The sequence below is a fragment of the Falco biarmicus genome, chromosome 15 (assembly GCF_023638135.1).
Source record: "Falco biarmicus isolate bFalBia1 chromosome 15, bFalBia1.pri, whole genome shotgun sequence".
NCBI lineage: Eukaryota > Metazoa > Chordata > Aves > Falconiformes > Falconidae > Falco > Falco biarmicus.
This window is the reverse complement of record NC_079302.1, coordinates 20,540,856-20,566,989: the sequence shown is the minus strand read 5'-3', so window position 1 is coordinate 20,566,989 and position 26,134 is coordinate 20,540,856. Positions and strand designations below refer to the sequence as shown.

General features: G+C 40.5%; 1 protein-coding gene across 4 annotated transcripts in view; it reads left to right on the top strand.

The window, feature by feature from the left end:
* Positions 1-5,467, top strand: part of ESRP2 (epithelial splicing regulatory protein 2) — a 59,829-nt gene extending 54,362 nt beyond the window's left edge. For 2 of the 4 annotated variants that reach the window (XM_056360765.1, XM_056360764.1), the window contains 2 exons: positions 978-1,089; positions 4,094-5,467. In XM_056360765.1, coding sequence (XP_056216740.1) covers positions 978-1,067 — 90 coding nt within the window. In that variant the 3' untranslated portion in view covers positions 1,068-1,089; positions 4,094-5,467. Of the gene's footprint in view, positions 1-977; positions 1,090-4,093 lie in introns of those variants that run through there. The other 2 variants (XM_056360768.1, XM_056360766.1) reach the window with 2 other exon arrangements.
* Positions 5,468-26,134: the final 20,667 nt, after the last annotated feature.

The following is a 26,134-nucleotide window of genomic DNA, read 5'->3' as shown; positions in this document are numbered from 1 at the left end:
ACAGGAGCCACTCCGGTAGTCTTTGTAGCATGTGCAAGAATGCTCGGTCCCTTTCCAGGATATGTAATTTGGATAGATTATGAGACAAACACAAAACCATGTTCATATTCCCCAAAATCTGTTTTCTGACTACAGATTTCATATTTGTACCAGGCCCTCCAATAGTGTGCATGATTAGTGTTCAGATTCAGGATCTCAAATATTTCTTAGATCTAATCTAATCCACGTGTGGGTTTTTTTTCTTTTAATTTATTGGTGTGACTGTACTGTAGAGTCACTATTCTTGTTTTAGTGTTCTTCTACTACAAATCTATCATGACGCAGTTACACTGTGTAGTTTATTTCTGTTTCCTATGTGGAAATATACTATACTGGTATAAATGCTATTTTATCTTTTAAGTGTATTCATGCCAGGACATGGATTTTTCTTTAACTACCTTGGTGTAGTCTGTGTAAGTGTTATATGCAGCTAAAGTGTTTATCACTCTACCCTAGAGAAGCTGCAGTTTGTTTCCATGACTACATAGAAAAATCTGAATGAGATCCATATAATTCTTCGAATCCCCCACTTCAATATGCATGCTGGAAGATGCTCATTTGTCCCAGTGCGAGCCATTACTGGAAACACGATTATGCAAACTTAAGAGTTTTGTTACCTAATGCTCTGTCTCATGAGGAGAAGGAAAAAAGGAACACTTCATGGTCTGAACTATTCCCCTTCCTTGATAAGGAACAGTTCAAATACATAGTTTGGAATATTCCCCACATGTGTTTACTTTAAATCTATTTCTAGAACCAGTAATGCAGTTAATGTATTTTTATCTTGCATAAAAATAGTATCTGTCAAATTCACTGTCTCCTGCCAGTTGTTATAGCTGATGCTCTTAATTATGGTTGCAAATGATCGTCTGTGTGGCTTGCTGTACCAGAACTGTTCCTTCTCTTGCTGATTATCATATATCACACTTGTACTGTAGTATGCACCTGATGACTACAATGGCCTTATTCAGCTGAGTGATCAAACAAGGAGTGTGTTACAAGCACCGAAAGAGTGGGTCTGTTTGTAACTCTTTGTAACTTCTGAAGAAGGTAAGATGCGAATGGCAGAAACTGGGTCTCCAGTGGTGAGTGGGAGGGGAAAGAAGGGCTTGGCGATACAACTTTTCGCTTATGGCTTTTTCCCTTTCGTTTGCCTTGGGATCCTTGCTTTAAGCTTTCTGCTTATGTCCCGCTAAAAAAAATAATAAATCAAGTAACCTGCGGAAACAGGCTGATTATGATCTGTAGTTGATGGGATGGTAGTGGTGGAGGTAGTGTGATTGCCTGGTTCTGCTCAGATGGTGTGTTAAACTTCCAGTAGTTTATTTGTGCTTGTTTCTCATGTGAAGCTTTCTGTTGAATATCTTATTTAGCATAGCAGTAGAAGGTGATTTATTTATTTATTTATTTATTTATTTATTTATTTCCCCCCTGATGTGGCTACAAAGCGCACACAAATGTGTGTGCAAAAACCCTCAAACTTCTGGCTTTCTCTTTCCTGCATCATATAGCTGCCTGGAAATTAATTTCTATGCATCTTGATGTCCCTAATGCAATGTGAACTACTACACTTTCCTTTTTTTTAGGAGAGGGGTTTTTTTTGTATAGTGGCTTTTAAATGCAACTAACTAAATTTGTTAATAGTAAACTTCCCTGCATTTTTGGCACTAACACATAATTCCTAAAGAAATTTTGTTGTGACCTGCATGCTGCATGAAGCTCGTGACGTCCCAATACTATTGGATTCCATGCAAAATGCTACTGATTAGCTACTATGGTTTTTTCCTCCTGATATATATACACACACAAAAAAAACCTCAATACAAAAGATGGCAATCAAATACTGTGCCTTGATGGAATCATCTTCATAGATAATGAAGATCAGCTCACATAACGGATCTGAAAACAACTGAGCTGATGTTTGATTTCTCATGATACTGTTAGATCTGCTAGGGACAAGATAGACTAGAGGCTGTGTGGCCTGGCAGTGTGCAGAACACCCGTTATTACTCTGAATATTTCCATATTTATGTGACCTTGGACAATCCGTTTGGCACTCTCCTTTTACCCAGATTAACTGGAAAACCAGATCAGCAATATGATTCTACTATGTGTGAGATGGAAAGAGTCTCTGACTAGAAAATAATCCACAGAGTAGCACATCCTGAATTTTAAGCAGTCCAGAGTGGTATCTTACAGACCACTTTTTTTTTTTTAGAATAAAAATTCCAGAAAAAAAAATTGTATGGATTTGAATCTATATTTCAAATAATATATGTACATAAATAAAATATGTTTCTACCTATAAATCTATATAAATATGAACGTAAAACTAGCGTGCCTTAACATAAAATGGAAGGGTTTTATTTAATTCTTTTAATTAAATTGCTCGCAGAATGTGTAGACTTCTCTGCTAACCTTCTATGCAACTCTTATAACATGGATTTCCAGAGCCTTACATTGATATTACACCGATGCTGCTATTTAAACTACGTCTTAAAGCTTTCCGCTTCGCTCCCTGTGTGTTTTCAGCTGACTCTGAACAGCAATATTAAACTTACATTTGGGACTGGTGGGAAATGACTTGGTCCCATATGGATTAATAGCAAAGAGCTGGTCTAGAGCAGACCGGCTTTTAGCTCAGATTTGCGGCTCAACCCAAACTGTGCACAGTGGTGTTCTGAAATAAACCACGATCACTTCCAAACCTGAACTGGGCTTCAGACATGATGGTTTTTATTTGTCTTTGAATTTGTTTCTGCATGCTATTTCTTGATTAAAATCGGTTCTGCAAGAAGAAATTATATGAAGTCTGTACTAACTGTCTTATACGTGCTTTTAGTTTCTGAAGTGTACTGTTGCTTATTTCTTAAAAATACTACTGCCTATTAAGTGCTTGGGTGAGTGAAGCTCTGGAATGTACTTGCTTTATTTCCATATGTTTGCATGTAAAGCTGATCAGAAACTGCTACTGGTAATAACTGAGAAGTCTGACATTTCTTGTCATATACCAGGCACGCATAAATTCTACAAAAAGTGAAACCCTCAAATAATTTAACCTTTTATAAACTCATGAGGATGACTTAAATCACGTGATCTTAGCCGGAGTTGGGTTAACACCTATAAAACTAGTTGGTTTTCCACCATAGGCCATATGTTTTGTCTGGCACCGATTTCTCCAACAAACAAGCTTTGTATGCTGAGCTTTTGATCCCTCAACCTTTGGTTTTGAAACTTCACTGAGATCCATTTCTATGCAAAAAACGGGTCCTCCAAACTTAGTTTGGAAATAATTCGAGCATGTTATGGGAAATGGCTGGGGTACCATAGGGCGGACGGATGTCTGCTTTAAACTCGGCATTTTGGAACTGTCCTTTAAGAATTCATAAGGGCAAACACACTCCAAAGTAAATCGGCTCCAACTACTAAATAATCTCATTTGCTAGCCTGCTTTTTTCTTAGCCTTGTTAAAATTACAATAAACATTTAATTCAGTTGGACTGCAACAAACTCGTTTGGCTGAACAATCTCTCTTGCACTGCATGCCTGTATTAATTTCAGCTCGTCCTCCCAACACAGAACTCTCGTACAACTCTATCATTTTTTATTTTTTTTTCTTTTAAGCTTTGCATGGGAGTATTCATATGCCTTGTAGCCTTTGTCACTTGGCCAGTAGTCCACATACTACAAGAATTATTCACTGAATGCATGGACTTTCTGGCTCCCTTTATCCTTTATTAACGTCTAAGTCTTTGTTTTCTTATCAACCTTTAACCTGAATTATTTCTTTAGCAAAATCTTTGCATGGAATCATGTCTACATCATTCTGTTCAGCACACCAGCAGAATAAGAGCTGCTGCTGTTCAGCAAGGTAAAAGCTGAATTCTTTTAATCTTCGGTCCCTTCTCCTTACTATTATCACATCCAGAATCTTTTTGCCACAGACACAGGAGTGGAGTGAACCAGATAGATGCACAGCATTAAAAACTGCATTTCTGAGCGTGTTCTGTGGTCTTAATAGTTTTTGTTCTTTTGTCTTCTTGCACCATTGCAGCTCCAAGCAGATTCCATCCTCGTGCTTTACAACTTTAGTGGCCAGCCCAGTGGAGAGGCATTGGTGACTTTTCCAAGCCTGGAACTAGCTAAGAAAGCAGTGGCTGAGAAAAACGGACAGCTCCTGGGAGGCCGCTATGTAGAACTGTACCTGGTCTGACTTAAACACTCTCTGGGGGATGGGGAAGGAATGGTGCACTAAACACCGTGCCTTTGCAAAATGTGTCTTCCCTTGCCACCCAGGCAGCAGCAAATGTGCCTTTTCAGCATGATATGTTGGAATGTAGAGCGGTACATGTCCTGTATTTAATTTGAAAAATGGCATATCCTATGCCAAAGATAAAGTGAAACCAAAAATCATGTAGTTAATTTCCTTAATTTCTCATGTACTTGTTTAAAAATAAGCAAACTCGCTCCTGGCATCTGGTTAATTCTGAAGACAATCTAATAGCACTTCAGCTATCTCAGTCATGGGAGAAACCTGTTCAGTAGCAATTGAAGTGGAAAGCCAAGCTTGAGTCATTCAGATTCTTTGTTTAGTTTTTAAGAGTTTACACTTGACTAAGTGTCTGGTTGTTGTAGAGTTTAAATGTCTTTAGAAAGGTCTTCTGGAATGCATAGCTTTCCCTCTTTGAAGTGTAGATCATATTGATTTGTTTTGTTTTGTTCTTGACTAGAAAATATCAGGATGCTGGACCCCAAATGCAATTGTACTTTCTCATGTTTTCATTATACGTTGTTTTGCAAAAGCCATATTTGTCTTTCTTACCAATGTACTGCTGCCAACAATGTAAAGCAAAAAAATAAAACCAGCAAAACCAGAAAAATCTTCCCTGCCCACCCATAACTCCCTGCCCCAGCCCCAACTTTTAATCTCTACATGACAAAAATGGCACATAAACCTGAGTACTAATAAGTTATATTTTTTTATTTAAGCATAATAGCTTTCAGATACTGTATTAAAGATTTTGCTCTAGTTTATGTGCATGCAATTTGTTTACATCTTTAACTACTTTATTTGTATATTATGAAACAAGATATGTGGAAATTAAATCCTCTAGTGCATGCTTTTTTCTTTCCCCGTGTGTGTATATATATAAGCTAGAAGAAGTACTTTTATGTCATGTAGCATGTGTTTAAAAAAAGACATCTGCTGTAGAAGCACTAAATGACTTTGTTTTTACTGTGCCTTACTTCAAAACCATTCCAAGTGCAATACCAGCAGAGCAAAATGTTATGAATCCTGTTGTGACATGTTCACGGATGTCTGAATTGATCTTTTTTTGTTAGTGTACAATTTGAGTTGTACTTAAAAGAACTGAATGATGTATGCTTCTTTATATTACAACAAATTAAAGAGATGCTTAATGATGCATATTGGCTTTTGAAAGTTACTTATGCTATGTTTTAATGTTTTCTATGGGGCATCATTCTCTGATAACCTTTTGTTCATTTATCTTTCTCTTAGGTTTAGGTAAGCCTATGTGCCTTGCGAGATCAATGTGATTTTTTTTTTTTTTTTTTCCCCCTCTTCCCTACCCCCTCTCCCCCTTTCTTTTTTGTACGTGCTGCTAAGCCAGAAATAAGCATGATACACACTTCACTTGTAGCGGAACACATGTTAGACAATGTGATGCAACTGTTGACACGCTTAGTTCACTTGTTCTGGTGCTAGAGGAAACAAAGTATTGAACTTGAAATTGTGTTCATGTTTGGATTTAATTGCCCTAATGGGTCACTAGCTTTTCTGCGCAACTCAAAATGCTATGTCTATGTCACTATCTAGCCAGACAACCTTTCTGTAGTAAAAATGGAGGAAGGGAGGGTGGGCATCATATAAAGATAATAAGGTTTGTTTCTTTCCAGTCAAAAGCATCACAGTGCCAGATGCCATTTCATTGTTAAAACCTCCTAACCAAAGTTTTATCACAATCAGGTGGGACTGGAGGGAAGCTTTTCCATTATTTTAAAGTGGGACTCTTTACATTAGTATGTTTCCAAGATTTGTCTTGGTGAAATCTATGGAAATCTGAGTTTTAAAGTAATTTGAATACTAGAGAGGACTGCATCATTACAATTAACATTCTCATTGTGCCTTTGAGGAGAATGCTTTCCTCCCTTTAAATATTTTGGGAAGCTCCAGCCTGAGCAATGCAGTACCTATGCCATGTAGCTACTACCTGTCCATTTATTACCCTTACATTCTGTCATGGTCCAGATGGTCACATCTTGTCTCAAATGATGGCAAAGCTATAACCGTCTTGTTTTTCTCATCATAATCTGTACGGAACTTGTGGTTTTCTGTTAACAAAAGTGATGTTTAACCTAGTGAAAGGTCCTAGTCTTTTTACAGCTCCTGTTACTGCTTACATGTGCTCTTGGCCCTCCTTGGCAGGTGGGACAAGCTCAGCCAGGGCTGGAATGGAGCTCCTCAGCAAAGGCATCAGCTGTGTTTGAGGTGTATGCATTCCCTTTACGCTTCTACACTTTCACGTCAACAATGATTGCCATTTAGGTGCATTCCCATGCTAGCATGAACTGAAACGATGAACAGACTGTGGTACCTGCAAGGTCTGGGCCTAACTATGTGTTAAAGTAGAGGCTTAGCTCTCGCCAGCTGCAGCTTTAATCCCTCTCTCCTGTGAGATGGTGGCAACAAGTCCCAGAAATCAAATTCAGCTGTTCCAGGCTGGGTGTTTGGTTTGTATAGAACTTAACAGGGGCTTTCTTGTGAGTAGAGAGCATTTTTCTTTTTTTAGAAGTTGCCTGTGCAAAGGGGTGCAGGGGTGGTGACAGCACCCTGGTTCAGCTGGAGCCCCCCACGGAGCCCTGACTGCTGGCCAGGCCAGCGGCTGCTCTTCCTCTGAACCGCTCTGTGGTCTTGTCTAAAAGCATGAAAGAAAATTACAGTAAAAGCCTGAACAGTGGAATAGCTCAGTTCAATGCATATTGCTCCGGTATTAAGAGAAAACAGGGCGCCAAGGGAGGCCGGGGCGCGGCCGCGGGAGGGCCAGGGCAGGCCCGGCCGTTGCTCCCCTCAGGCCGGTGGCGGGAGAGCTCCCCTCGGGGCCGGTGGCGGGAGAGCTCCCCTCGGGGCCGGTGGCGGGAGAGCTCCCCTCAGGCGGGTGGCTCCCCTCAGGCGGGTGGCGGGAGAGCTCCCCTCGGGGCCGGTGGCGGGAGAGCTCCCCTCAGGCGGGTGGCGGGAGAGCTCCCCTCAGGCGGGTGGCTCCCCGCAGGGCAGGTGGCTGGCGAGCGGGCCGCCGCTGGCCTGTGGCCCTTGGCCACCATAACAACGAGGCGGGCCCGGCTGCAGGGCTGGCGGGGCAGGGGCCCGGGGAGGCCGCGTCTCCCCGCCATGTCGGAGGTGCCAGCCACCCGATACACCTGACGGCAAGCAGGTTATTTCCCCACAGCCGCTTGTACAGGCAGACTGCGTTTGCAGGTGGCATTTGCAGCTGAAGCGAGAGGTTAATCAAATCCCCCATAATCAAGCCGTGCGGCCCAGCTGTGAGGGACAGGGCTGTGGTAGCAAGCCTGTTTCAGACGCTGGAGGCTTCAGGTATAGCAAGTAACTTGTGGAAGTTAAAGTGTTTAATTTATACCTTACCCACGCTTCTAGCAGCAGTGTGCACCGGTCGTACCGTCCGCTGGGAGCTGCTTACCTGCAGTTTGGCAGCAGAGGCCTCACTGGAGCCTTCAGATCCAGGAGTTCTTCACAAATGGAACCTAAACACTTGCTTCACGCACCTTTGAATGATGGCTCACTGCACTGGAGAAGGCTGGGAACTTGGGGTAGGACCTAAGTGTATTTTTTTTCTCTTTGATGTTTGCATTTATTCCTTGCATTTGAACTTTTAGACCATGCTGTGTTGTGGAAGCCTTATGAAAGGCATTGCTGTCTTTACATGCATGTGGATTAATGGAGCAAGAAAAACAAGGGCAGAAAGTGTGAAGTTTTAACTGTTTCACCAAAGTAGAGGTGAAGTTTGGGAAAGAACTGTGGTTTGACTGTTGCTGTTGTTACAGAAAGGGTCCTCAGGCTCTGTCATCAGCCACAAAACTTGTTTCTCAAAAAGGAGCTTACTCTGTGCTCACAACCAGCAAGATGCCTTACCTGTGCTTGTATTGCCGTATTATATAATTGGAGAACAGAATTAGCCTTGTTTATATTTTGTCTCTTAGTCTTACGCTTCTCACGGTGCTAGTTTGGAGATGATACCTGCACTCATGTGGTTCTGCTCCCATTCTCTTGATACTGACAGTTTTACCTAGAAATTATTTATACGTTGGTTGGTCCCATGTGGTGTACCTCCCCAGGTTAGAGAGAAGATAGTTGATTCTTAGTACTTTTGGTTGAGGTGGGGTGAGACTGAAGAGTCTGACATGGCCAATCTGTATTTTAATAGTTGCAGCTGTGCTTCCAGATCAGGTGTTTTGCGTTGGAATTTCTTTTGCAGAGCAGACTCACAGGCATATAAGTTTTGCTTGTTTATGTGAACAAAGATATTTTCAACAAACTTCTATTAGTGAAACACAGTGCCTGATTTTTTTAAAAGAAAAAAACCAACCTTTAAACACCTTTATTTTTTAAATAGTATTTGTTTCATTTCAGTCAGTTAAAATGAGTCACAAGGCTTACTGTTTGACCAGTTGCATCCTGTTTTGCATAGATCTGTATTTGACAAAATCTGTGGTCATGAATTTTGAATCTACTGCTTACAGTATCTTCTAAAAGCTGTTTGCATCTAAAGATAGCCTGAAACTTTTTAAAGCAAAAAACTCTTCTGATACGTGGCAAGATTTGTCTGTAGTAAATTTAAAATTATTCCTTTTTAAATTTACTTGTTATATGGATTTTTAGAAACAAACCCCAAATAAACCAGAGGCCTGATTTTATTTTTTTTTCCTTTTTTGTTTTTATATAATCAGTCAGGTGAGGGCCACTGTATTATTTAGGTAGATATGCAGTTGGAAACATAAATATTCAAATGAAGATGATGGCGTGTTAATCTAGACTTGCCAGTTGCCATTTCTTATATTGGTGTGTTATTATATGCCTTTTTCATTTTACTTTATATACTTAATGTTTTTTTCCAAAATATCTGGTTATTTGATGTTGCTTTATGTGTGTTTGCTGATAATAAAAAGGAGAGTTTAAATAAAATGCCTTTCCTTCTGTAAATATTACTAAAGTACTGTTCTAATTTTGTCTATTTAATGTTTAGCTGTGTCTTTGGAAGAATATCTTTTGTTGTGTTTTTTGTGGGTTTTTTTTGGTTTTGCTTTTTTCCCCTGTTTTTTAGCAATCTTTATTTAGTGGCAGGAGTAGGAGTTCTTATGTTTGTCAGGAGGATCAGTGGAATTTTAGTTTGGTATTGGAATTCTGTGAAACGGTTGGTTTGGTGCTCACCTACTCACGCTGATCTTTGCTACCAGTAGATGTCCCTTGTTGACCAGGGTTTGCAAGCAGTGTATTTGCAATACAAATGCTTGGAGGCCTGTGAGTTTCCTTGTTAGCAACTGCAGTAGAAGCTCCTTTATACAAATGTCAGTAAATAATCTGGTGTCTCTTAGTCTAAAAATCGGAGGTCGTTGTGTTTCCCATAAAACAGTTGAATTTTTTATTTTGTTCTTGTTTTCCTATATTAAATGTTTTCCATGGAGAGTGGTGTTTTTATTGATATTTGATAGGGTTGCTTTGAAATGTGCAAATTCATTTCAAATTGTGAAGATGACAGCAGTATCTGACTCTACTTACTTGGAAAAATAAACTTTTAAAAACTGCTCTACAAAAAGAAATCATTGAAATATCTAACAGAAATCTGGTGGAAATGGTTGGAAAAAAGGAGCGCTTTAAGTGTGACCCAAATTTGATCATACTGTCACAGAATGTAAGAAACTAAGGGACCAGGATATGAAAGCAAAATGACCCTTTAGTCATCTGGCTTTAAGGAAGAAAAAATGTACACCAATAGCATGAAGTTGAGGGTTTATGACTGATTAGATAGAAAAACCCCTATGATTGCAGCCTAAATTGGACATGTGTTTGATTGCAGTGGCTCTCTGCTCCCAACTCTTAGATCTGAGTGTGGTGTTCGTGCTTTGCTGATTGATTTACTTGCTCTTGGCCTTGCGGTTGCTTCTTGATTTCCTTGTGCGGTATAATGGCCTCAGTATTGGCAGGGTTTCTCTCAAAGAGGTGGTGACTTTCTCAAGCTGCTTGTTCAGCTTCTCGTTGCTGGGGGTTGTAAACTACTGTTAGCAGAGAGCAAATTTGCTGTTCTTGTTGTTTTGAATCCTGTTTCCAGCCTACTCCAGATCCACAGCTGCAGGATATTCCTGGCATGGTGGCCAGATATACAGGGGTGCTGGTACTTGTCCTCCTCCTGATGCTGCCTTTTCAGAGCAGGCTGTGCATATGGCTCAGAGCGCCAGCTAAGAATGAGAAGAACCAGGCTTGACATTTACTTTGTGCTTCTGTCTAAGGCCCATGTCTGATGTTCTGAATCACCCTGTATGTGTTAATTTCCCCTTGTAAAGAAAAAGCCAATTTGTTGGTGTAGGCTTGTTCTCATTTTCAGCCTTTGCCCCATTTCTTGGGTCATTTCCTTTAGTCGTGTTGAGCACTGTCAACTGGCAATCTTCAGAAATTCTCCTTGTAGAGGATCTCGTGCAAGTTAGTCACACAGACTGTAGTGAGCATATAGTATAAAATATCATAAAAAAAAGGGAGGGGTTCTTAGTGTTCAGTATTAGATCTTCTTGTGTTGCTTTGCCCGTTGCCACACTTTGGGACTGCCTCATTTGTTCAAGGGAGAATCCTGTGCAATTAGGAATGACTGGGGGGCCCAGGGAGTTGTATATCAATAGTTCTGCTATGTAAAAAAATCAAAACCACACTCTCACACAACCCTTAACCTTCAAACACATGAGTTGTCTTTGTAGATTTTTGTTGCTTTGAAGCGTTCCCTGTATGGAGTGTCATCATGTTTCCCATACAGTTCAAGAATAAGTAGAGTACCTTTAACTCCTTTAAAATGTGAACGTAGCAATAATAACTATAAGGAAAAATCATTAGCTCCTGAAGTGAAGAGTTTATAAAAGAAACTTGTGTTTCAGTTTTTTTTTTTTAAAAAAAAGCTCATTTGCAAGGTATATTTTTAAGTGAAAGTGTATGAAACAGTAATTTTTTACTTTGGAAGTTCTAGTTTTAAAATGCAGAGGTTTTTCTCTTTCTTTTTTTTTCCTCCTCCTCCTTCCTGTAAGTGTTAAGAGTGTCCATTTTACTCAGGCTTCTGACCCTGGACTAAGAACGTTGAGGTAGCAGAAAATACAAAGGGATGGTTAGAAACAAGTGAGGCTGAGCCAATACCAATACAATAAAAATCCAGACTTATAAGAATGCAACCCACCTTGTGTCAAAAGTCTGGGAACATTCAACAGGGCCTTCTACTGCTTGTAGACCTTCAAGGACATTCTTCCCTTGTTGAGCAATGAGTAAAAATGTGAACAACATGTTGTGTTGCTTTTATTTTGGGAGAGCAGCTTTTACAATAGACCAGATGAATATGCAGTTGTTCAGGTTTATATCAGTTTCTTGCACTGGTCCCTACCTTTTGGCTTGACTCTTACAACATTGTAACTTCTGAAAAATTTTTTGTTGTTGCTGTTTGTTTGTTTTTAATAATCACTTGTTATAAACATTGAATTTTCTCTTTGCTGGGGGTGGGGGAAATGCTAATGTGCTATTGTCATGGGTCACTTGTGTGTGTATATTCCCTTTTAAAATAACTTAGGCTGCTTGAAATTCATGCAAATGTGGCTTTAAAAATATATATTTATGTGCAAAAAGCTTCAAAATCTTTGGCTGCTTTTAAAAGAATATTTTAAAGCATGCAAGAACAAAATGAAGGAAACATTGTTATCTTTCTTATTACCACCATCCACAAGAACACCACCAGAGGTGGAAGGAAACAAGACTGGAATAATTGAGGGGAGGAAGAGTGAAGTGTACAATGGTATTTCAGGGAAGGGGAAACTTACAGGCATTTTCTTCCAGAAGGTCTGAAAATCTGTAGCTTGGTTTGTCGGAAAAGTCCCTCTGATGTGTGCAATGGAGTAGCAGTAAAATTTTGCTTTCTTTGCTACTTGAAGGCTAGCCCTTGTGGGCTTGTCAGGAAGAGCGAGATTTCTTCCTGATGTTTTCTGTGCTGATTCACTGTTGGGGATCTGCCTTCCTAGGTGCCGGTGTGGGCTGCCTTCGTTATGGATGGCAGATACCCAAAGACCTGCTGTGGGAGAAGAGTAAAGGTGTGGTGTAACTGAGTAGCAGAAAGGTAAGCAAGGGGTAGGTGCTTCCTCATCTCTAGTCAGGGCATGAGGGGTTAAGTGAGGAAAGGACAGTTTGAGTCTCATCTTGAATGTAACATCTGTTGCTACAACTTAATCCACTGAATTCTTATTTAAACATGCTCTGAAAATGTGGGTCTCGTTCCCATTGGATTAGGTGTGTCTTTCTTTTGTTTGATGCAATGCAGTCCTTGTGCAATCGTGAATTTTACTGTGAAAATCCACACAAACTACATTGAATATTAATTGTAGTAACAGCATTCATTTAAAATGGCCTTGAAAAGGTCAGGGCTACCTTTTTTGAAAAGTAATGCAGAAACTTAAAAATACAATCACTTTTGCCTAATTTTTACTGATACTGAAGTAATCTGTGCCTGGTGATTAGAAGCTGTAAGATTACTTACAGTGCTGTTTGTTTTGAGTGTGGTATTTACCTCTTAGGTCCTTCTCAAATGACTTACCAGAAGTTAAGTACGTTGTATTCCTGGTGGGATCTGGAGTGCAGGTTAGATGATGATCTGCAGGCTGTAAGTAGATAGATCCTAAACAAGTAGTAAAAAGTTGGTATTGTATCTGGTAGCACTCATGTGAATAACAGACCATTTGTCTTGCTTGTGAGGAGGAAAGGGCTTATAAGGGTGGCGGCGTCCATGTTTTCAGTGAAAAATGATTTCTGCTTGTCTCTAAATTGTAGCTGAGTGAAAAGATTAAAGATATTGTTGACTGAGAGATGTCATGTTGACTGAGCATGTCAGTGGTTTTATTAGAGTAACCTGATCTTGCTTTGTAAGAAGTAAACCCCCAGAAAATAAAGGATTCTGAATTGTGAGGTTGTGGGGATAGTTTTGGAGCTGGTTTGGAAAAGAAAGTAAATTATAATGCCATGGGCCTAGACGCTCCTGACAGCACCACAGAGTCAGTGTGTTAAGAACAGGGGACCTTGTGAATGCAGTGAAGGCAGTGCTGAGTTGGGTTTTGTGGTGGTGGTGGGTTTGGTTTGTTTCCCACCTTGTTCTGTTCACTGGTGCCAGGAGATCATCCAGTTGTCCTTTTATAAAAAGCCACTCTGAGGGACTAGCACAGTGGTATTGTAGTGTAGTAACTCACAACACAACTGAAGGGGGCCTGAAGACCTTCCAACTACAGGGCAAGTTCTGTTTTCATATTGTGGCTTTCAGGCCGTTTGTAATGACTCTGCTATTTTGGGCAGTGGCACAGAGATTAACATCAGTCTCCTAAGGATTTGGAAGGTGGTATGATTTTCTGACCTGTTTTGAACAGGAAAAGCAGGTTGGAAATACGCTGGGGAGGCAATATTAGAGATATTAGCCAATACTGTGGGTAGGATGGGATGAGCTGGAGGCAGAGGACGTTACCACTGGCAGACTGTTCTTGGAGTAATTCTGGATAAGCCAGAAATGGGGCAGTGAAAGTGAGGAGAAACGTCAGTCGAAGCACTTTGTAGATTTAACTAAACCAACTTGGAGCTGAGTAGCTCTGCAACTGCCAGCAACAACAGCCTCAGCAGCACTGAGTGTAGTTATATCAAAAAGCCGGACAAGTAGGGGTGCAGTTAACAGCACAGAGGTCATTCTGCTCCTGTTGCTGGTCTCATGAGCTGCAGTCACAACTGATCATAAAATTATGGTCTGTAGATTTTTGGAGACGACTAAGATAAACCAAAGTGGGGAAAAGGTTGATGGGTGCAACTGCAGTTTGTTCTTTGGACATCTGTCATTGAGCATAAATGAAGATTTGGCCTCCAGATAACAGAAAAGGAAATTGGATTTGAAATCAGAAGGAAGAGCCAAGGAACAGCTTTTCTTATGCCAGCACCTCAGTTTTCATCCCTGTAAAACAAGGCTTATTTAGCAAGAGGGGATGTGTAATATTTGTATTGATGTCAATGTAAAAAGTGCATAACTTTGAGGTATAATTACGGAGCTGGTAATGCAGCAGACGCCCTTGGATCTTAGAACCCTTGAATTGGTGACTCTGGCAATTGAGTCAGAAATTATTCAGGAAAGCTGTTACTGAATCAGAAGAACTTTTGAACTTAATTGTATCTAGCAAGCACAGCATGTCTCTTCAGAAATTCTTCTCATTCCTCTGTATTGTTACCAATTTCAGAAATAGTCAGTTTTGTATTAGCTATAGATACAAAAATTGTGAAGTATACAGGAAAAATATGGTTGCTTGCTGTTTAACAGACTATGCCACTGAAAATTGAAGACTACAAACTCTTTGTGTAATAGGACTTGCATTTTTTCTCAATGCGCAAAACCACTGCCCTCCCTGCCCCCACTTGAATGTTTTTCTCTATTGTTCAGCGTACCCAGGAAAAATAAGATTCTGTGGTTTATAATTAATTTTTATTTTTTACCCACATAAACCATAGGGTGTTTTTGAATTTTCTTATTAAAAACACTCCATCCTTGGTCCCCCCAAATCAACAGCGGAACACTGATACCCGAGAGATTAGTTTTTGAGTACAGTTGTTGATGTAAGTAATGCAGGGTGCTTCGCAGATCCCTGTTGTTCAGATAGCATTGTGACCGAGTAGCTGTGCTGTGCAGAATGGTGAGTAGTATGACAATCTGCTTCACTGGAAGATAAGAATGTTGGAGAAAATACCAGTTATCCTCTCTTCTCTCTTAAATGGGTTCTGCTGATGTGCTTTAGGAGTTACACAATAAAGTTGCATGCTTGCTACCCTTCAGTCACTTCAGATTTCATAGGTTAACCACAAGGTGTTTTTCTTGAATGACAAATCTGAGATCTGAAGCTCAACCTTGCTGCTTCTTCTCTGATGGCAAGGTTTGAAAATAGATAACCATGAATAATATGGAAAATAATCCAAACTTCTCCCTGTCACTGTGGTGGCTTTGCAGTGCTAAAAGGTGTAAAGCACGGTAGGGTGGTTGGTTTGTTTTGAATATGAAAATGGAAGTGGCAACTTATACCAAGGGCGATATAATAAAATCAGTGCAAAAGGAAAGCTTTTGTCCTACTCCTGTATGGTGGACACTTCGTAAACTCTGCATAGCAAGCCTTTTAGATCAAGTTATCTGGTGTGTGATTTTCTTGAATCTTTCTCTGAATGGATTTCACAAGTAGTCTAGGCCAGCAATCTGCCCAAAGTAACAGTCATCTCTGCCCAGGTTTCCTCTGACATTCCCTAAATCTAGACTTGGTTTGTGAAAGGAGTTCATCTGGTTTTGGCTACATTTGAGTACATTTGAAGCATGATGTTGACATTTAGTTTAGAATTATCTTTTGTTTTCCACATAGTATCTCAACAGTGAGTAAGATGTGTAACTCATGACTATTTTTTTTAGATCACTCCCCCCAGATAACTTGTTCAGACCTTCATCTAGGAGCATGAAGAAAGAACTTTTTTAAAAAATGTTATTTTCTAGATGAATACAGTAAATGCAGTCCATTTTGGAGCAATAGTCAAACCGCACATATAGCCTTTTGATTCAAACATATTAAAGTATTGAAGATAATGTTCTCTTGATAATGCTTCATGATGGGAAAACATTCCTCCCTTGCAAAAAGTGCCTTTGCATTTATCTCACCGCAGCGTTTCCTAAAAGATTGCTAATGTGGAGCTTTATAAATAATCCTTTCTGCACTGCTGTAAGAGTAATTTAATGGACGTTTCTGGGAGGACATGCTGATGGGAAGATATTTATAGGAAGTATCAAGGGGTGCCTGACAAAATGAGGTGCAGGGTTTGGTTTTCAGTCAGAGCTCAGAGCCGAGGGGAGGGTGTTAGTGAGTAGACAGTTCGCTGCTGTGCAGTGTGAGCACACTCTGTGCCTACTGTTCCCAGCCCACCCACCATGTTCTGAGAAGAGCTCAGCTCTTCCACTGCTGTAAACATCGCTGCAGCTGCGTAAAGCCAGTGGAGTGGCTATGCTAGTTGCTGGAAGGCCAACTAAGGCCAGCCTTAATTATGCAGACTTTTAAGAGAAAATAATTTAGATGTTCCCAACATTAAGCAAACAAAGATTTCCTCTTAACCCTACTATAGCAGGAAGCCCTTTTCATAAAGGACAAGTTTTTTCCTTTCGGAATGGCTTCTCTTCCTGAAAGCCCTCACTGAATCACCAGTCCTACCTGGCCATGCCTCTGAATCCAGCCCCTCTTGCCAGGTATCTTCTTTCTTACAAAGGGAGATTTCTCCATGCGACATTCTGTACTAATTTTTAGACAAATAAGACTGTAGAGGGTTGGTTTGTTTGTTTTCCTCAATTTTTTGAGACATGCACTGTGGTAAATTTTGGGATACATGAATCTGTTCTGTAAGATGTAATGCTGCCTTTCATAAACAGACCTTCATGCATCCTTCTCTTTAGTTGCACGTTTGTTCTGTGGAAGCCGCCAGTTGTGTAGCGCTGTCGGTCAGGCAGCAGCCTGTGTGCCGGGGGGGGGGGGGTGAAGGCTTCCTGAGCAATTGTTTAGCATGCCTGGTGTTGGAGGCAATCGTTCCATGTGGTTTGGATGGTTCTGTACTGTTGCAGGAACAAGAAAGGGACATTGCATTAATTGTTTCTATATAAATTATTGATTGCTTTTAAATTAATGAAACTGAGAGAAGCACGTGTTAAAAATTTCTGGGGTTCGTCAACCACCATCTGTTACTTAAGTGAATGTTATGTTGGGGCATAAATAAGGCATTAGGTGAACCTGAGTATCTTTCAGTAACAGCAGAATTTTGGAGCTGAAAAGGGGGACTGTATATACAAAATAATAGCAACAGAACGGAGTGAGATAATGTTCTCTAACCAAAGAGCTGACAGGAGGCATTGCTGCCATTGTAGATGCGTGTCACAGAGAGTACAAGCCCTTGAATAGCACTATCCTGTCCCCTTACCCACACATCTGCTGCTTAGCAGGTTGCTTCCTCTGTGAGCACAGTGAGAGCTGGGGACCTGGGGAGAGTGCTTTGTCTGAACCTATCTAGTCCTGGGTTTTGAACTGGGGTTCCTAACTGGGAGGTTCTGTATCACTGGTCCTTCTCCTCCCAAGTGGAGTCTGACAGGATTCACTAAGTGGCATGGAGGGGGAAAGAAGGAATTATCCTTCCATTAGTACCTTAATTTTTCTCTGCTTTGGGACTGACTTTAAATGGTGAATCTATCTAGGGGGAGGGAGGGAAATCATTGGTGAAGCTGTGGATGGTTGGAAGTCTGCATTACGGGAAAGACTGGTGATGGAACAATTCATGATCAATATGTGGTGTGTTGACAAATACTGAGACTAAAAGGTGCGCGTCATAACCGGTAAGACTCTAAAATGCTTTATATATGTGACCTGAAATATCAGTGAAGACACATACTGAGTTCTGGGGATCACAGTATTTACCAGAGATTTTATGTTATCTCTGTGGGACGTAGTTGGAAATAACTTGATGGAATTCAGAAAACGTTCCACGTGAGTGGCCTACACAAACTCAGATAATTATGTAATACCTACTTGAAACACATCTGTATTTCAGCTAGCTGCGGTATTTCTTCATTTCTGGACTTCCTATGATGTCTGTGAGGGATAGTTGTCTCTTTGGTGACTAACATGAATTTTTTCATTTGAAATATCTCATAATGGAAACTGGGTTAAAACCAAATTATAGCACAAATCATCTATGGTACAGTAATACTAGAAATTTAGTAGATCCTACAAAGCTTATTAAATGCTGTGACGTTCTGCCCCCTGTGAGCCTTGGGGTTCAAGTATGTGCCCAATAACTGATTGCCCAGCAGGGAGCCTCCAGTATGGCCAGCAGTTTCTAGGAGTTATTTTTGCCTCTTTGGCACGTGTGCTGACAGCTTTCCCCTGAGCTGTGCCTTTTGAATTGGGATCCCGCTGTGTCACTATTTCAATGGAGTGGAAGGAGCCCTGGGAAGCTGGGTCACTTGCTGAAGCGCCCTGAAGTCTCAGTTTATAGATTCACCCCCTGTCAGGGGAAGGAATGCCTTGCTGTGACCCAGGTTACCTTAACCAGCGTGATTTAGATTGTGAATACTGTGTTTTACCATAATGCTCAGAGCACCCAAGTCTGTCATTGTCTGGCTTTGGTTTTTTGTTTTTAGTAAAAGATATAGGAGTAGAAATGAACGAACAACCCCATGTTTAGCCTAGTTGCATTTATGCTATGTGAGAAAACTCTCTTTTTGTGCGGTAAATGGCTTTGCTCTTTCCCCTTTGGATAAGAGCTACTTAAGGGTTTGGCCTTTGTGTCTTTGCTATTTTGGTGGGGCATCCTTAGCTTTTACAGCCATTATTCTCTTTCAAGTCTTCTAGAGGATTTATACCAGTTTAATCACTCCTGCTACCTCTTTTTTTCCAGAGCCTATTATTTTCTGGACTAGGGAACAGTCGGATTACCCTCTGAGAATAAAGGCTGTTTCCCTTCGGTATGTTTGTAAATGTTTCCACCTATTAAGCATCAGTTCTTTTACTAAACTGCTTAGTTTTTGCCTCGATGAGGTGTTAAACGCTCCTCTTTCCCCTTGATGGATACTGCCCTGCATTCTGTATCAGCCTGTGCTGAAGGCATCCTGCTGCAGTCATACACAGCTTGTTATGGGCTCTTGGTAGAGCCCAGGTGTTCCCACCACTCAGGGTAGCAGCTTGTCAACCTTTTCCTCTTTGTAGGCTTCCTAGTGTTTTCTTATCCTAAAAGCAAGTCTCCAGTGAACTCTTCTGCTTTGCTCTCCTCAGCCTTGTGATTAAGTGTATGTGGCTGCCATGTTAGCAGTGGTACCAGAAATTTGGGCTTTGCTTTCAGCTGGAGACGTCGTAGCTCAGTTAGCTGTCATTCTGTTAGCGTCCTACGATTAGCTGTCATTCCGTTAGTGTCCTCTGGGAAAGGCCATTTGCCATCACTGTTTATGGTCTGAAAAAGGGGTAAAATAGTCCAGTCCTTAGTGAATTAGGAGTAGGAGCAGCAGTGGCTTTGCTGGAGCTTGGTGCAGAGGGACATTGTAGAAGCTGTGAACCTCCTGATAAGCTCTGTTGGGTTCAGTACAAGCGAGCCAAAGCTGTTTTCCTCAGTGACCTTTCTGCACGTGAGATTTCATCTCCTATTCCTGCTTGCTTATGTTTATTTTGTGGGAGTCATACTGAGAATAAAATGACAAAATACACAAATGGGGGAGAAATAATTCAAACTGCATGCCATCCTAAACCTCCTTCTCAGTTGCAAATAGAGAGCCAAAGCTGGTGTGCCATTAGCTTCTCCCTCTGTGCCGGATGCCTGTGCCTTTGAGAGGCTCACAAAGTATAAGCTGGATTCGGGCATGTGTTTTGTGAGCACTTGCACCTCATTTGCTAGACAAAAGAGACTCCAGAGAAGTGTCCTGAAAACTTGGTGAAAAAATGAGTTGTATCTAATTGTTTGTGAACTTTCTTTTTACCCCTGACTTTTCTTGGGGGGAATTGGAACAGCAGGCATAAAGATGGGATCTCTGTGTTGATTAAATGTTGTAGCAGCCACACGCCCACCCCCCAAGCTGCAGTTTGCCTTCTTTAAAAAAAAAAAAAAAAAAAAAGTAGTAATCCTAAAACAATCAGTATGCTGTTGAGAGTAGAAAACTCGATTGTATATGCCTTACTCAGTAGAGTGCCAGCAATACCAAATGAAGATTTGAAGGTGCTTGCTTGTTTTAAACAACTTTACAAGCTTGAGGACCACTTCCAGAACGGTGCACCAAGTGAGCTCCACATATCTCAATAATGTGATTTCTTTTTTTTTTTTTTTTTTTTTTAACATCACCACTGAGTATTTTTTGTGTTGCATGATATCCAGTTCTGGTTGTGCCTGCTTGGGCCCATCCACAGCAGATCTCCACTGTCTGCAAAGTGGCCTTGGGTGATGCACAAGCTACCCTAGTGTTGTATTTCTGATGAAAGAAACACAATGTAGCTTCAAATCTACCCTACCAGCTGAATGGAAAGAGAGAATTTAATTGCCTTTTTTCATTTTTGCTACTTTGTTTATGAAAGATTTAGTCACTGTTTAAATATTTAGTATCACTTAGTATTGTACTGCATTTAGGCTGTGTCCTCCCAACCCAATGGGATTTTTTTTTTGTTACAACTGATACAATTCCATGTTACTCCACTACTCCAAATATTGTTTGAACTGCTAAGAGTTTATGTACTTGGGAAAAATCTTGGGCTTAGTGTAATCTATGTGCAAGTGATACAAAGCAATGAGGGCACAGTCTCTGTAGAGAGAATCCACAAGGGAGGGCAAAAATGGCACAGAAAAATTGAACAATAAACACTGGAACATGCCCTGCTTAGCCAGTGATCTGTTTAACTGTTGCTTATCTAAAGGGTATTTTATACAGTTTATCTAAAGGGTATTTTATACAGCTTAACTGTTATCTAAAAACTATTGCTAAAAATCCTGTGAGAGATTTTTTTTTCTGCATTCTGCTATGAAGTAGGGGTTGAGGTTAACCTTTTGTAGTGATGGAAGCCTGCAATTTGAGGAAGCCTTGCGCAGTAACCAAAAAGTTGGGTTGTGAGGTGTTGTCCCCTTGGCATGTTCTGTATCCTTTCTGGCTAAGGAAACCATATTGGTCTCCAGTGTCATTTTAGCAGCTGGATTAGTTCCAGAGGGTTTAGGTTCAGACAATCAGTATTTTAGACTCTCAGTGAAACTCTGCTGACAGCCACAAAATATATGCCTGTCTCTGCCACTCCAAACCACGATGTCATTCAGCCCAGTATTTGGCCAGTGTTGGATTGCTTGTTTCCTTCATTGTCTGTGCAACTTTTCCATTATAACTTTTGTCAGTGGTGAGGTCAGATGGCAATGATGACGTGCTTGGCATAGCTTCTTTTTTTCATATCCTTAGAAAAAATAATCCCATAGTAGCACTTAATTCAGTTTCAGTATTGCCTTATTTGTCCTATTGGCGTGATGACTTGTGCTCCTCATCCAGCTACTGTGACTACAGCCAGGCAAATGTCACAGGGGCGGTATTTGCTGTTGCTTGAATAAAGTTGTCCTTGACCTCTCATATTTGCTTTCTGTTGAAGATTTTATAAGCAAATTTTTATTCCTGGTAAGGGAAGAAGTGGTGGGAACATGGAACTGCACAAATGCGTGGATCAGCCAAACAGTAAGCGTGCCAATTAGTGCAGCTAGAGACAGAAACAGTTACAGTTACTATGAGAACTTTAGGCTATCACACAGTACAGACCTGAACACAAACTGTTGTAAGTAACAGGCAGTTGTAAGGGTTAATGTCTTGTGAGCAACCAGTACACACAGAGACACAGCATAAAAAGCACACAGTGAACATGTTGAATTAATGGCAGTTAAAATGGAAATGCACATCTCTTGTGAACTGAAACTGTTTCTGATTTCTAAATGGTTGCACCTTTATTATGATGCATTTCTTACAATGCTGGACCTTAAAACTAAAACATAATTTGTTAAATCGTAGAAAACCAGTGCTTTGGAGCAGGCTGTGCAGCAGCTTTGAAGGCACTAGTTCAAATGATGGAAGACTGGAAAAATCTGTTCTTACATCATACTCACAAATTTCCTACTTAAAAGCAATGGCATACTGACTTCTAAAAGTTTGCGTTGTCCTTTTCCAGCACATTGTAAGAAAGACTTGGCTGGTGGATACACCAGGGAGTTCATGGAATATTTACAAACAGATCCTTTTATTGCAATAAGGAAAAATCTATGATGCATGTAAGAGAACTGGGAGGACACTCAGCTACTCTGTGCTGTTGTGTTTCTTCCAGTGTTGTTGCCACCTTGGCAGAGAGAATCCCTCATGCCTTTTGTAGCAAGCTACGTTAAGTTTAGGAAGGCAACCCTGACTTTTCATGCCTTTTCCTAAATAATGCTCGATGACACATTAAATCCTGAAAGCTGATGTTAGTGTTAGAGCCAGTGCTCTGCTAGCTCTACTCTTGCTGCTTGCAGAAGACCTAGTACATTAAGTTTGGCTTAGGAACTTGTGTGTTTGGTACCAGATGCTACAGTTGTTAAGGTGTGGAGGTGCTTATTGTTTTTTTTTAAAGTACCTGTTTTCTAGAAACATTTGCTTTCCTGACTGTCAGGATCTTCAGTAGTCTGCTTCCTTGTCTTCTCTGCTTTTAATTAAAAGAAGGACTTTTTCAAGTCATTAGATATTTCTCATTCCAGTGACACAAGAACTTCTGAAAGTAGTTTCTCCTTTTTTAGCTTTTCTCCCTTTTCTCCCTCCATCTTACTTCATATGATACGACTGATTATCCAGCACCACATTCCCGAGCAATATTTTCATGAATGTCGGAGCTTACTTTAGGTACATCACATTTCTTTGAAAATTATGACACAATCAAGAATTACAGAAAAGAAGGCTGACTCACAGTAGCTTTTCTCATGTACTAGAGCTCAGGTGGATAGGAAAGAGCATGAGTGCACCGAATGATGAAACCACACTGACACTAGAGACAGAAATGGAGACCGATTACTAAGACTGGTGGAAAAACAACCCCCAAAAGCAAACAACCAGCAAACAGCACCTGGGGTTCAAATACTCGCTGTCAATTATTTGCAGTATGACCTATCAGAGAGTTACCTGTTGGCATTGAACTTCTTGATGCAAGGGGCAGGACCTCTCTGATCAGAACTGCTCTTTATTAGTCTTGCCTGTATCATTTTCAGGCCCTTTAGCCCATGCTCCTCACTCTCTTCCCTAGAAAATCAGTCTGTCCAACCTGCAGGAATTTTCCATGCTGTACATCTTTTTGATTTCTTCCAGACCCAACTTTTTATACTTTCATTGGTTCCCTTTTATCTTTATGGATAATGCAGCTCCTGCATGCAGAAGTCTTTATTGTCAATATTTTTGGTGGTTTTTTTTAATTATTTGCTTTGTCACAGTGAATCTTTCTGTAAGAAAAGGTGAATGGCAACAAAAGCTGAATGGCTGAAAAAAACAAACCATGACTCTCAAGATATTTTTTTTTGTTCTTTGCCTGTTTGCTTACCCAGTTTTATTATTCTCCTTTTAAATGCCTGTGTTTCATTATCACCATGTATATGTGATTCTGTGAGCTGTTCCAACTTGTTTCTTTATGGAAGGTGTAACAGTGTTAAACCTTCTTTATGGAAGGTTTCTGCAGTGTATTAAGAGGCCAGGACTAAGTTACTGGATGTGCACAGCAGGTAATGCAGCTTGCTAACAGGCTAAGCTGTGCACGGGCAGCTTGACGTGCCTTCTGTCTGGCTTAGCCTTCTTCAGCTAAGAACTACCAAAGTTTTCTTGTACCCACAAATATATGCATTTCTCTGTGGTACACATCAGTTGCACCAACGCTTAACTAGGTAATTTTATTCATAAAGTTGTCAAATGAGAAATGTCATAAGTTACTTTTTCTGGAGGGAGAGCCCTTGTAATGGGAGCAAGCGGAGCCTACACACACTCTACCAGCTCTTACCAGCAGATGTCACAGCAGTGACAGTAAGGAAAAGGTGGGGTTTGGTTTGCGGTTTTTTTTTTTTCTTTTCAGTGTCCAGACAATATTTAACGATAATAAATTTAAATAATAATTAATAATAAACCAACAAAAACTTGACACTAATTTTTCAGAAACTTGTATAGCTGACTTCTCTAGCAGATCAGCCTTTTCTAAAACAAAACAAGCCTTTGCAAAGCAAGTGTCTTATTTTTATCGCTTCTTAAAGTCTGGTTAGTTTTTTGGTTTTTGGGGGTTTTTTTCTGTTCTTTTACATGTAGCAGATATTACCGGTAACAGAGGTAACAGTAGGTTGTTGTAAAATAATTTGTTTCTTAGAGAATCTTGGCAAATGGCAATGCTTTTTGTGTGTTAAGAGTAGCTGATGAACGTTATCCTTTTTAGTAGGCACAATAAAGTTCAGTGTTAACTTCCATTACCAGAGAAGCCTGTATGCAAAACTATGCATGAATTTAAATATATTAGAAATTCTTTTCCATGTTGGACTGAGTACGCTTTTAACAGCCTTTCACATACCTTAATACTTCGATCACTACAGCAGTGGCTAGTTCCTGAATGATATTCTTCTAAATTAATTAAAGCCAAGGCGGCGGGGCGAGGGGGAAGGTGGGGGACCACTCGGGAAAGATCTCAGTTCTCACCTAATTTGCTACAGAGGAGCAAGTGCTGGATTCAAAGCACACGCTGGTATTTTGAGTTAGGCTGGGTGAGATGGCAGGAAGGATAGGAGCCTGGAAACAGGGAAGCAGACAGCACAAGCAGTGCTGGGGAATACTGTAAGGCAATACCAGCTACAGTAAGAGAATTAAAAGGCCATGATTTCTGCCAGCACCTCCTCTGCATTGGGGTCCTAAATGAGCAGAAACTTCTAATACTCTTGTAAAGAAACTGACATTCCTTCTCTCTGAAATGACAGAACAGTCTTTCTCGAAGTAGAATTGAAGTTTTCATAATGCCTGGAATAAAGTCCCCTCTCTGCAGCGCAGCAGCCAGGGGTGTCAGGGTGAGTGCCCAGGGCTAGTCATGCTCAGCTTTGAAAGCCCTGGCGTGACTGCACATCCTATCATCAATCCTGTCTTATCATCAATCCTGTCCTATCAATCTCAGTGAATCAGCCTTCAGCCTGTTTGCACCTAAAAGACGACTTGAATTGACAGCAAAGTATACGCAGTCAATCCATGGATTATTACTAGTGTTGGCATATGCTAATTATATACTGGGTAATCATACTAGAAAACATGTGGAAGAGCTTTTAGACAGCTTGTGCTATTTTTAGTAAAACTCAGATATAATTACTTTGCATTCAGTTACTGGCACTGTAGCTACCTCTTTCTGCTATATTTATAGATAAAAAACATTGGCGAAGGTAATCAGTCAGGACGTGCGCTCTAAATAAGAACCTAATCCTGAAGTGGCCTGTGTTCTCCCTGCACAAGGTGAGCACATCCCGGTGGGATGGTGGCTCTCTGCTCTCTCGTCAGGTGTGCATTGCTAACCAAAGGCCAGAACTGCTTCAGTGTGCAGTTTGGAACAGGCGTGTACCTTAATATGCCTGGGGATCCCACAGACAAGTAAAAAACCCTGTAACAAAGCTGCGAGGGAGATAAAAATAATATCTTTTCAGTAACACTAATATCACTGAGACTAGAGAGAGATTTTTAAGACCTCAATCTACTATACCATCAGCCAAGATTTGGCAAACAATTTAGACTTTGTAGGAATTTTACATCTATTTTTGAAACAGTTTAACTGCACTTGCCTATGATAATATCCTTTCAGGAGTGGAAATTACCCTTTATGATGTGCTCCCTGAATAGTCATTTCTGGTATATTAATTTCTCTAAATAATCTTGTGATCGTCTAATTGAAACAATGATACCTGCAAATAGGAAATCACTGTTGTGCAGACCGATGCTGTGTCAGCGCTGCTGATCATTCCTTGCGCAGGTACAGGCTTGCTGTTGCTGGCTTTGAGTCCCAAACTGAAATTGCTTCAGAATTGCTGCCCTTCAAGGGGCCATGGTAAATGTCCCTCATTTGGTATGTCACACCTGAGCATAGCTGTTCACCACTGCATCACAGATAGGGAGTTTCTTCCCACTCTGCATTCGGGTCTGCATTTTAAATAAATGACAATACATTTGCATTATTTTTTTTTTATTTGAACACTATGATTTAAGAGCCTAAA